The 12,881-nt window shown below is 41.2% G+C and overlaps 1 protein-coding gene across 1 annotated transcript in view; it reads right to left on the bottom strand.

Annotated features, from left to right (window-relative positions):
- Nucleotides 1-12,881, bottom strand: part of HTR4 (5-hydroxytryptamine receptor 4) — a gene marked incomplete at both ends in the record, with an annotated part of 127,959 nt that overhangs the window by 16,884 nt on the left and 98,194 nt on the right. Inside the window, 3 exons of the mRNA XM_080804271.1 lie at nt 8,322-8,890; nt 11,773-11,814; nt 12,703-12,856. Of these exons, the coding sequence (XP_080660397.1) occupies nt 8,322-8,890; nt 11,773-11,814; nt 12,703-12,856 (765 nt within the window). The remainder of the gene's footprint in view (nt 1-8,321; nt 8,891-11,772; nt 11,815-12,702; nt 12,857-12,881) is intronic.

Raw genomic sequence — 12,881 nt, 5'->3', positions numbered from 1 at the left:
TAGCAATCCCTTTGGCTCCCATTAAACCTTGTGCACAACGCCAGCAATGCCCACTGTACTGTAATTATGTACTTATGTGTCTCCTTCCTCATTTAGGCTGTGAGCTCAGGGAGATTCTGACTCTCATTTATCTTTCCATCTACCCTTCATACACAGTGCCTGACACATTAGGTGCTCAGGAAAGAGTTACAGCAAATCAAACCTTAGAACCTAATAAATCAAGTTCCAGAATCTGCAAACCTGGTTTCTGATGAGTTTCTTATAACTTCCAAAGAAAAATTTGGATGTTTTAGTACCCTCTTCTGCTGTCCACAGTGAACCCTTAGCAAGATCTCAGATTTCTCCTTCAGTTAAGGTTCTAAAGTTCCTTTCAATATATGTCTTATATTTTCATTTTGCACTTTTTTAGTAACTTTAGTTACTGCTCCTGTGGATGACGGTATTTTTCCTAATCTAAATTCTAAGTGATGATTTCTAGTATGTAGAAGTCACTGAATATTGGGTTAGTTATTCAGTATCTGGACATCCTGTGAAACGTCTTAGTTTTCATGGTTTAGAGTGGATTTTCATGTTGTTTATAAATAGTCACAGTTTTGCTCTTTTTTCTCTAATTTTTATATTGCATAGTTCTCCTTTCTGTCACTTGGATTTTGTATGCAATGTTGAATAGCGGAGGTGACAAGGCAACCTTGTCTTGTCCCAGACTCGAGTGGGAATGCAGCCAGTGTCTTCCCACTAGGTTATTTCTTCCCTTCTCTGCCATTATGTCTGATGGGAGTTTCCTAGAGTGGGAAAGGTGACTTCTATCAGACTTAGAGACAGATTGGTGGATGGGGAAAACAACTATAGAGCCAGGTTAAAGATGTCACAAGGAGAGAGAAGCTGGCTCCAAATTTGCTAAGAATCAGTCCACACCCAGGATGAAGCTCTTAGAATCCATTGTCCACATGATGGCATGATGCCTCTTCCTAATGTATATGGGCATACAAATTAAAACTGCCCAAGAAACATATATATGACAATAATTCATGTTTGGAAGCTCTTTTTTTTTTTTGAAGATTTTGTTTATTTATTTGACAGACAGATCACAAGTAGGCAGAGAGGCAGGCAGAGAGAGCGGGGGAAGCAGGCTCCCTGCTAAGCAGAGAGCCCGATGCGGGGCTTGATCCCAGGACCCTGGGATCATGACCCGAGCTGAAGACAGAGGCTTTAACCCACTGAGCCACCCAGTTGCCCCTGGAAGCTCTTTTTTTTTTTTTTTTAAGATTTTATTTATTTATTTGACAGACGGAGATCGCAGAGAAGCAGGCAGAGAGAGGAGGAAGCAGGCTCCCTGCTGAGCAGAGAGCCCGATGCGGGGCTCGATCCCAGGACCCTGGGATCATGACCTGAGCCAAAGGCAGAGGCTTTAACCCACTGAGCCACCCAGGCTCTTTTTAAAAGGCTATGTAACCTACATATCTAGACAAACTACTTTGTCAGCCAATCAAATGGAATGTTCACTTCTATTCTGTTCATGAGCTGGATATTCCAAAAAAGATGCCTATCTCACAGAAAACCTAAACATGACTGCAGACATCTCTGCTACATTCTACATTAGTTCATTCAATTTGAGTGGTCAAAGTCCACTAAGACTGTCTGGCAAAAACATACTTTATTTCATTGGCTGCCCATATGTTTGCTTAATAGTAAGATGTTGCAAATAAATCTTAAAAAAAAAAAAAAAAAAAAGGAGGGCAGAGGTGCCCAGGTGGCTCAATCAATTCTGCAGCCAGCTCTTGGTTTTGGCTCAAGTCATGATCTCAGAGTCCTAGGATCAAGCCCTTCATGGGGCTCCAAGCTCAGAGGGGAGTCTTCTTGTGGATTCTCTCTCTCCCTCTGCCTCTGCCCCTCCCCCTGCTCATTCACACACACACTCTCTTTCTCTCTCAAATACATAAATAAATTTAAATAAATAAATAAGTAAAAATTTTGCATGAGCCAAAGGACTACAAAAATGGGACCAAGACAGGAAGGCCTACTATTCCAAACCACTGAGGCAGACTGGCCTGTTTTTAGTTCAAACTGGCAAAGTAAAATTCTATTCTATTCTTTTTAAAAGAAAAAGGTCTCAAAGTTTTGGAGTATTGTCATGACCTGGCTCTCCCCAGTGTGATTCTTGGGTTGCAGACTAAGTCCTTTATACATTGTAGAGGGAAGATTTTTTTTTTTTAAGGGCAAGATAATTTTCAGTTTTGAGTGTTTTAATCTTTCATTAACCTGAAGACAATCATGAAGACTTTGTGTGACCTTGGGCCAGTTCTATAACCTCTTTAAACCTCGGTTTTCTCATTGTTAAAATCATGATAATTATAAGAGCAACCTATTTGGTTGTTGTTAAAATTAAATGCAATAATGCATTCAAGGTTCTTAAATACAGTAACTGGCATATATTTCTGGAGTTATGCTGGGCATCATAATCATTATTATTAATAACATAGAATGACATAATTTGCCAATGAATGCCTTGCATGAGGAAAATGAAGTTGCACTTAACAAATTCCAAATTCTCTTCATTCTCTCTTTTTCTTTTTTTTTTAAGTAATCTCTACCCTCACCATGGCTCAAACTCATGATCTCGAAATCAAGAGTCACATGCTCTACTGATTGAGCCAGCCAGATGCCCCTCAAATTCCAAATTTCAAACATGCAGCGGGATGTTCAGGCATCATTCTTCACTTCTGTGGTTTACATTTTTGCCCCTGTGTTTGGATTCTGTGTTTCACATTTATTTAGACGAATTCCATATTTTCAATATCAGCTGATTGGTTTTTTTTTTTTAAGATTTTATTTATTTATTTGACAGACAGAAATCACAAGTAAGCAGAGAGGCAGGCAGAGAGAGACCGGGGCGGGGTGGGGGGAAACAGGCTCCCTGCTGAGCAGAGAGCCCAATGTGGGGCTCGATCCCAGGACCCTGGGACCATGACCTGAGCCGAAGGCAGAGGCTTTAACCACTGAGCCACCCAGGCGCCCCTGATTGGTTTTTCTTTTTTAAAGCTTTAAATCTGCAGTTTAACATGGTGGTTCTCCCTGAGAGTGACAGAGAGTGTCCAGATTCAGTAATGTGGTAGATGGCAGGTCCACATATGGAGACAGAGGAGAGCCTGGAAGCTTGGAATAAGGGGCTGGGTGAGGTACGCAAGAGAATTCTGTTTAGGTACATGAAATGTGGGATTCTTAAGAGGCACCTATGTGAGGCTGTCAAGGAAGCAAATTGGATTTTGTGGTCTGGAGCTTAGAGGACAGCTATGATCTAGAGCTGTTAATTAAATTAATCTCTCGATTGATGGCACCAAAACTATAGATGGTCAAATCACATTAAGTGAGAAAGTCATTTGAGAAAAGTATGAAGAACCGAGCCCTGAAGAGCTCTAACATTTAGAAGCCAGAGAAGGAAGAACCTATAAAAGATACTAAGAACGAGCTGCTAGTGCGTCAGGAGGCAAACCAGGAAAGTACACTGTTTAGGAAAATTAATGTGAAAAATATTTCAAGAAGGAAGACAGGTTAACTGTAAGAGGTCAAATCAACAGTGCTTTCCAAATTCAAATACTTTTTTATGAAAAGAGTTAAAGTTTAAAAGCAAGCAGAAGAGAATGAAGTGTATTTGCAAACTATAGAAGAAAGGATTAATATTTAGAATATAATATTCAGAAATGAATTAGAAAAATACAACGAAGTTGTCACACAAAGCACCACATATGTGAAGGTGCAGTTTGTACAAGGATAAATATATGCCAACAACTTTTAAATCAGTCAGTAACTAACTTAAAAGAGTTTCAACTTACCAAATCATCTGGAAAATGAAAATTAAGTGACAGTGCATTTCTGTCATTAGCAAAATAGTAAAAGAAAAATTATGTATCGTGTTGGTGAAAGGAAGGAGTAGAGGCTACTCTCACAGCCTGCTGATGGGGATGCAAATCACTACAGTATTCTGTGAGGTTGATCTTAACAATAAATCTAATATTTTTAAATGGAGCGATTTTACTTTGGGGAGCTCTCTAAAAGAAATACATATACACAGGGGCGCCTGCGGGGCTCAGTTGGTTAAGCGACTGCCTTCGGCTCAGGTCATGACCCCGGAGTCCTGGGATGGAGTCCCGCATCGGGATCCCGGCTCTGCAGGGAGTCTGCTTCTCCCTCTGACCTTCTTCCCCCTCTCTCTCTCTATCTCTCTCAAATAAATAAAATCTTAAAAAAAAAAAAAAGAAATATATACACACAAAGAAAAGTGTTCAAGGGCATTAAAAACAATACTGATAGATACAGCAAAAGACTGGTAACACCTACATATCCACTGATGGGAAATTAATAAATTTTAACACGCTTGTGAAACAGTTAAAAAGAATGAGTTAGATCTACATGTTCGGAGGTGCAGTGATCTCTAAAATACATTCATAAGGGATAAAAAGCAAGGTGCAAAAAAGTACATATAAAATGACCTCATTTATATAAAATAAAGGGAATAAGAAAGTGGTCCAGTTTCATACTTTTGCATGTGGCTGTCCAATTTTCCCAATGCCACTTATTGAAGAAAACTGTCTTCTTCCCATCGTCAGTCATTTCTCTTTTGTCAAAGACAACTAAACTGAAAATGGAGGAAAGACCTAAATGTGAGACTTGAAACCATAAAAATCCTTTAGGAGAGCACAGGCAGTAATTTCTTCGACACTGGCAATAGCAACCTTTTTCTAGGCATGTCCCTGGAGGCAAGGGAAATAAAAGCAAAAATAAGGATGCCTGGGTGGCTCAGTCAGTTAAGAGTTGGCCCTCAGCCCAGGTCACGATCTCAGGGTCCTGGGATAGAGTCCCACCAGGGACTCCTTGCTCACCAAGGCTCCTTGCTCAGTTAGGAGCCTGCTTCTCCCTCTGCCTGGCACTCTCCCTGCTTGTGCTCTCTCTCTCTCTGGCAAATAAATAAAGAAAATCTTAAAAAAAAAAAAAAGCAAAAATAAACTATCAAAATTACATCAAAACAAAAAGTTTCTGCACAGTGAACAATCAACAAAACTAAAATGCAATCTACGAAATGGGAGAAGATATTTGCAAATGACATATCCAATAAAGGGTTAGTATCCGAGACATACAAAGAACTTATATAAATCAACAACCAGAAAACAATTAAAAAATGGGCATAAGACATGAACAGACATTTCTCCAAAGACATTCAGATGACTAACAGACACATGAAAAGATACTCAAACATCTCTGATCATCAGGGAAATGCGAATCAAAACTAAAATGATCTGTCACTTCACACCTGTCAGAATGGCTAAAATCAAAAACACAAGAAAAAACGGGTGTCGTCAAGGATGTGGAGAAAAAGGAAATGTACGGTTTGGTGGGAATGCAAACTGGTACAGCCACTCTGGAAAACAGTCTAGAGGTCACTCAAAAAATTAAAAACAAAACTACCCTATGAGCCAGAAATTGCACCACTGGGTACAAAAAATACCCCCAAAATACAAAAACACTAAATCAAAGCTACCCATGCGCCCTTATGTTTATTGCAGCATTATTTACAACAGCCAAACTATGGAAGCAGTCCAAGTGTGCACTGATAGATGAACGGATAAAGAAGAAATGGTGTATTACTCAGCCATAAAAAGAATGGAATTTTGCTATTTACAACAACATGGATGGAGCTAGAGAGTTATAACACTAAGCAAAATAAGTCAGTCAGAGAAAGACAAGTATCGTAAGATTTCACTCATATATGGGTTTCAAGGAATAAAGCAAATGATCAAAGGGAAAAAAAGAGACAAACCAAGAAACAGACTCTTAACTCTAGAGAGTAAACTGATGGTTACAGGAGGGGAAGTGGTGGGCGGTGGGTGAACTAGGGGATGGGGGACTAAGGAGTGCTCTTATGATGATGAAAAAAAAAATAAAATAAATAAAGGGAGAGAAATCTATGAATGTGTATGTTTTTATGAATGTTCATAAATGCATTTAAAAAATCACCAGACCAGTTTTAACTGTCTCTGAGGTGAAGGGTAGGATCAACAGGAAAAAAGCTGATTTTGCTTTTAATTATTTAGGTTTTATATTTCTTGAATCCATCAGAATTTGTTGATGTCCTGCATATAGGATTTTTAAGAAAAACATACATTGTTCTTAAGTGGTGCTCATACAACTGATCTAGAGAATTAATTGTATGCTTTATTAACTCACCCATCAAGAGTTTAAGTTCCAAAAAATAGTAACTAAAAAAAAAAAGAGTTTAACTTCCTGTTGTACATCAGGCAACATACTGGGTATCTGGTATGAAGCAGTGAACGCAACAGGCAGGATTCCTGTCCTTGCAAAGCTTACACTGTAGCAGATTCAGCCTTCAAACAGTCCTCTCTGTGTCGGCTCTTAAAACATTCCTCACCTCCCCCAGAAAAGTATCTCAGACCAACTTCCTGCACTCTTCTCTACTTTATGCAGAAATACAAAAACTAAAGTATGGAGACTACACCCACAAGCCACCTCGAAACTACCATCTTCGCTTTTATAACCCACCGCAGATTTTCCAGATGCAGCAGGAAATCAAACACCATGTCAGTAAAACAGGTCTTTTGGGCTGCCCTTGAAACCCCATGGTTTCTGGGACAGTTTCTATGGGGAAAAGCCCCTCCAGTTCTGAACAATGGACTTATCAGCAAAGGCATGCTCTGTGAGTCGCTGACAACTCCGACTCAGGCAACTGCTAAGGCAAGTAGCTTTTAGGCCCCCACACAGAAGTTCCTGCACACACTTCCTGGTTGGATTCTTCATATGACCCTCGCTTAAGGCGCACTAATCAGGAGAGAACGCTGGCCTAGAGCCGTAGTCTTGGAGGCCTTTCCACCTGCTGGAATCTCAACACCAGACTAGGCTTTAACTATAAGTCTGCCCACCCTAGTAGCAGTAAATTGAATTCAGGCTTCTGAGCAGTCTCTGAGGCAAAGTGTTTCTATTTCACTGCAAACCTTATTTTCTCTTCTTTTCCTACACACGCCAATGAAAATTCCCCAATTTTCAGCTGCCGGGACGGCTGAATACTGCCATCAGAAAAATTAAATGACTGTGTCAACGAAGGAGCTGCTTTTTAGAAATGCCTGTGCATCTCGAAGCAAGGAAAGAAAATGCTGTTGACAATTTATCTTTGCTACAGGATGAATGGACTTATTTAACACGTGCTTTTTTATGGGTGAGAACGACTCTAGCCCAGGGGAGACGGAAAATTCTCAGGGTTTAGAGAAAGGCATCGTGACTGCTCACTGAACATCCAGCCCCAAAGTTGCTCTCACCTCCATCAACCCAGGTGACCTTGGATAAACCACCTGACCTTCCCATGTTCTTTCACACTGCATTTCTTGCCTCATGCTGTTTGATTTGCTAGAATGGTTTCCTTGGTCTTTCCCCCAAGTCTCAAATTCTTAAAAAATGTTTTCCTCAGAAGCTCTTCTTGATTTTCTAAAGCCAAATCAGCTTCTTTCCTCCTCAAATTCCCTTTCTCAATTACCCATACCCCCATTGTACCTCTTACCACGTGGTATTACTGTTGCACATCCATCCTTCTATTTATTTCATTTATCACATTATTTTGTGGCCATCTTAGGGTATCAGGCCATATATTATTACTACTGCTCCTACTAATCATATAAGTAACATTGTTAGGAGTATTATGAGCGCTTACTTTGTGTCAGGCCCTAAGTGAATACATTATCTCTAGCTGTCACAAGAGCTCTATGAAATGGATGTTACTTTTTTTTTTTTTTTACAGTTGAGTAAAATAAAATCAAGAGAGATTATATAAATGTTAGTAGTGGCACTAAGAGTCAGAATAAAGTCTCTTTTACCTTAGAGTCCATGCTTTTAACCACTACCAAAAATACCACCTATAAATAATAGCAGATAATATTTGCTAAGTGCTTACTAGGTGTTGGGATCTGTACTGTGTGCTCTACCCACATTAGCTAACTTTATACTCAGAAAAACCCTGTGATGTAGGTACTGTGATTGGGATCTCAATTTTTTTTTAAAAATTGAAATTGAAGTTCAGGTGGTTAAATGACTTGCCCAAGGTCACAGAACTACAGAAGCTGGATATGAATACAGGTCAGTCTTCCCCAGAGACCAAGTCCTCCTTATCCACTATTCTACGTCACGACCAGATAATAAATTTTCTTTAATCTTCATAAACGCTTCCCAGCTTTTCAAGAACAACCCCTCTGGAAACAAAAAAACTGGAGAGGTACCGGTTCCGAATCATGCAAATAAACTCCACGAAGCCCCTCTGCACTCACCTTAGCACGTGTGTGGATCCATTAATGGTTGTGGTTGAACAGGGGACAGTCTGGCCCAAGATAGAGGGTCTTCGGTAGCGCTCATCGTCACAGCAGAGGATGATGAGGAAGGCACGTCTAAAAGACTTATTCAAGAAGGCGTAGAGAAAGGGGTTCAACCCAGAGTTGATGTAGCCAAGCCAGAGGAAAGCGGTCCACACCTGCCCAGGAACGGTGTAGTCTATGAAAGGATCCACGATATTGGTGACAAAGAATGGCGCCCAGCAGAGGCAGAAGCAACCCATGATGATGCACAGGGTCTTGGCTGCTTTGGTCTCTGTCCTCATGCGATGAGTGCTGTGCTGGTCAGCCGGCTGGGGCCTGCCTTCTGAGGAGGCCCCCGCCCGTTGTAACATCTGGATCTGGTGGGCGTGCTCCTTCGCTGTGACGTAGATGCGGTAATAGGCCAGCACCATGAGGAGAAACGGGATGTAGAAGGCCACCACGGAGCAGGTGATGGCGTAGGGCTTGTTGACCATGAAGATACAGTACGTAGAGTTGGAGTTCTGGTTGAACTTCCTTTTTTCTATCTGAGAGTTGGAAGGAGAGAAGACATAAGGAAAGAAGGGAGAATGGGAAGGAAGAAGTAAAGAGAAAGAAGCCAGAGGGGAAGGAGGAAAATTGTGAGAAAAGAAAAAAAAGATGAAAAAGCAAAGGAGGAATTGGAAGGGAGAGAAAAAAGGAGGGGAACAGGGAAGGAGAGGAAAAGGAGGGGAAATCACAAGAGGGAAAAAAGGAGGAAAGAGAGAAGAAGGTTTATCAGCCAAGTTCTCTTTTCCTAATAAGCCAATCGCACATAGAACCGCGAAGGTAGAAAGGAATAGGATTGCATCCCAGGGCGCAGAGGGACTGTCTCTGCACAAGGGGCTGAAGGCCCCAGGAAAGAAGAGAAATGAGATGGGGACAAAATCATCCTCCAGTCTCTCTACCCAACGGAGAGTGGAGTTTGCATCTCCTCCCTTCCCCGTCTGCCTGCACACAATATACCTGGGAGTAAAAGTCTTTGAACTGTGGCCCCTCTCCTTCAAGACTGTTTTTACACCTCAGCCTTTCCTATATAAAATTTAGAATTAGCTTATCAATTTCCATACAGCTCTTTCAGGATTCTAATTGGAGATATGGTAGAATGACTGGGGAACATGGACGTCTTTCCCATGGTAAGCCTTCCAATTCACAAACATGGTGATTCTTCCCTTTACTTAAATCTTTCAAAATGTATTTCAGTAATATCTTACAATTTTTTGTGTAAATGTCTTGCATATCTTTTGTCAGATTTATTCCTAAGTATATGACTTGCTATCCTATTACAAATTGTACCACCTTAAAGTCCTTAACCCTAATTGCTTGTTGCTGGTATGTAGAACCTGGTGAAAATTTTTTTGTATGGCAATGTATCCAGCAACTGTGTTAAGATTGTTATTAATATTTCATCTCTAGATTCTTATGAATTTTCTTGCTAAGTACTCATATGATCTGCAATAATAAACATTTCACTTCTTCCTTTCCAATCCTAGTATCATTTTTCTTGCATTATTGAACTTGATAAGACTTTCATGTAATCCTGAATAGAAGAGATAGTAGTGGACACCATTTTACATTCTCAGTTTCAGGAGGGGAGTTTCAATATTTTACTATTAAGTATGATGGTTGGGGCACCTGGGTGGCTCAGTGGGTTAAAGCCTCTGCCTTCGGCTCAGGTCATGATCCCAGGGTCCCGGGATCGAGCCCCGCATCGGGCTCTCTGCTCAGCAGGGAGCCTGCTTCCTCCTCTCTCTCTGCCTGCCTCTCTGCCTACTTGTGTCTGTCAAATAAATAAATAAAATCTTTTTTAAAAAAAGTATGATACTTGCTGGAAGTTTTTAATAGATGCTTTCTTCTGTTTTTAGTTTGATGGGAATTTTTAAAAATCATGAATAGATACTGAATTTTATTAATGAATTTTTGGCAATAAAGAGACGATCTTGTGGATTTTCTCTCTTTCTTTTATTAATACAGTGAATTATAGTGATTGTGTTACATTCCTGGAATAAACCTCACTAGTATTAGATATTGTGATACACTGGATCTCTTGTAAAGATTGACAGACTCTTTTCACTACTATAAATTCTGTCTACTGACAGCTCTGTGTTATCAGCCTTGTCTAGGAAAAGCCCTTGGCTGAAGAGAGCTGTCCGAGGTCAGCCTGCATCCCCTGTGAACACATACATGAGCAAATGCATGAATAATATATATGATACACATGTTATCTTATTTGTGTTTTATCTAACATCTTGTCTCATAGTATATTATAAGATTAAAATATACCTTCCTATTGAATTGACCTTTTTCTCATAAGGAAATATTTCTCTTTATCTCAAGCAGTATGACTTGCCTTAAATATATTTTATCACTGATAATAGTACAGCTACACCAGCTTTCTTCTGATTAGTGTTTGCTGATTCTATTTTCCATTATTTTGTATCAACCTTATGGTCACCATATATCTCGTGGGCCTCTCTCCTAAGCAGCATATATTATGTATTGACTAGTTGATGAAAATATTGTGACCAGAACCTGTAGGAAACTAGCCCTGTATTTCTCCGAGGAGCAGAGTCAGTATTTGCTAATTCAGGACTTGTGGCAACTTTATAGAGCCCACTTACTGAGAATGGTGAGAATCAGCTGTATCAGTACTGTGAACGTACGGGTCGTGCTAGCTTCTCTCTAGGCCAATTCAGTGTGCAGGTGAGTGGAAAGATAGGCAATGCGATCACAGCATCATGGAGCAAATACTAAGCATGTTCACGGCAAGCAGATGCCCCATTCCCCAGCTGCATGAAGTGAATTAGGGATGCCTCTATCTCACCATCAAAATGGACAGCAATTCTCTAAATGATTTCCCTTAGAAATTCTATATCCAAAGGTAAGAGTGTTGTACTCCATTTGAAAGTTCTGATGCACAAAAACCTTATGCTTCCAAATGCCTTCTTCATTAGGGAGTAAGTCTAGCACAGGGATTAAGAGCCTAGACTCTGGAGTGCGGTAGCTAGAGTCACGGCCACTCCCTGCCAGTCTGACTTCAGCTCATAGCTGAACCTCTCCGATGCTCCTTTCCTAAGGGCAATGATAGGATCAACCTCATGGCATGGTTGTGAGGCCTGAGTGAGGGTCACAGAAGTGATGAAGAAGTGAACACGGGCTCGGCCAACAGCAAGTGTTCAACATTGGCCGGCCATAATTATTACTCTACTGGTCATTGGAAACTTGAATTTCATCTCCCTTGAAAATGGTGAAACTGGAAATTTGAAAGAAGAAGGATAGGACTCAAGAAAATATCCATACAGTCTCCCTGGTATGAATCCCCTTTTACTTCTCCACTCCTTTGTCCCCAGCATTTCTTTCAGAAGCCCAAGGAACTCTTGTTCTGACATACCACATGCAAATCCTGGCCCAGCCTTGGCTTGGATATCCTTTCCTGGACAAAGAACAAGGCAAGATTAGGGGCTGGGAATGTGGTGGAGAGAAGAACAAGCAGCTCCTACTCTAACTAGGATTGTTGGGTGGGAGCCTACTCTCAATCTGTCATCTCCAATCCCCTTCCTACCTCAACCTGGTCCCCACTGCAAAGTGACTGCTTGACAACTTCCTTAGGGATCTATCGCTGCCAGTGAACCCCACGGTAACTTTGGATCTTCCTTGCAAGTCTGGCACTATCAGCACCGTGTGTCAGAGCTGGAAGACTCTTGAAGATCATCTGGACAGGGGCTGGCAAACGCCTGGCACGCACATCCCGTGATGCTCTCCTACACCCCCTGCAAGACACGCTCCTCCACTGAAGACCAGTGCACCTTCTCATTGCAGTCCTTCAGAGTCAGGGACAGAGCTGGGCTCAAGGTCCAGTTCTCTCGACTCCTGGCCCAGGAGTCTCTCCCTGTTCTCTGGAAGCCTCCACCCTTGTGACTTGTTTTCTGCAGATCACTGGAAGCCATGGAATGGGCTGAAGGCCTCTGGGGGCACCTCACATGCCTCAGGGTCTGTAGTCTGAACGCTAAGCTTTGAGTACCTGTTCTGCTATTTACTGGGCATGTCACTTCATCTTTTTGAGCCTGACTTTTCTCATCTGGATGAGATGAGAGAAGGATGTTGTCAGGATCCTATGTAGAGTCTGAGCATACTTTCTGGCATACAGCAAACATTCCAAAATGTTAGCTTGCATTTTTCGGTTGTTACTGTTATCACTCAGACTGCTATCAGAATCTTTCTTAGACTATCCACCCAACCTGATATTGTTTGTTTATTTAGAATCCCAAGCAAATAAAGTTCATCAAGAGAGGAAACTAGCAGTGTCTGCACAGGTACTCACCAGATCAATGATGCCAATATTATTCCAGCCTTGCATTATAGGGAGAAAAGAGATAAACATAGGGATGACCCAGCAGCCTCCCAGCATTAATGCGATGCGCAGAGGGGTCATCTTGTTCCTATAGACCAGAGGCTGGCAGCAGATGGCATAATACCTGGAGAGAGAATAGAAGGCGTGGG

This window comes from Martes martes, assembly GCF_963455335.1.
Source record: "Martes martes genome assembly, chromosome: 5".
Taxonomy (NCBI): Eukaryota; Metazoa; Chordata; class Mammalia; order Carnivora; family Mustelidae; genus Martes; species Martes martes.
This window is presented reverse-complemented; position numbering and strand designations above follow the sequence as displayed.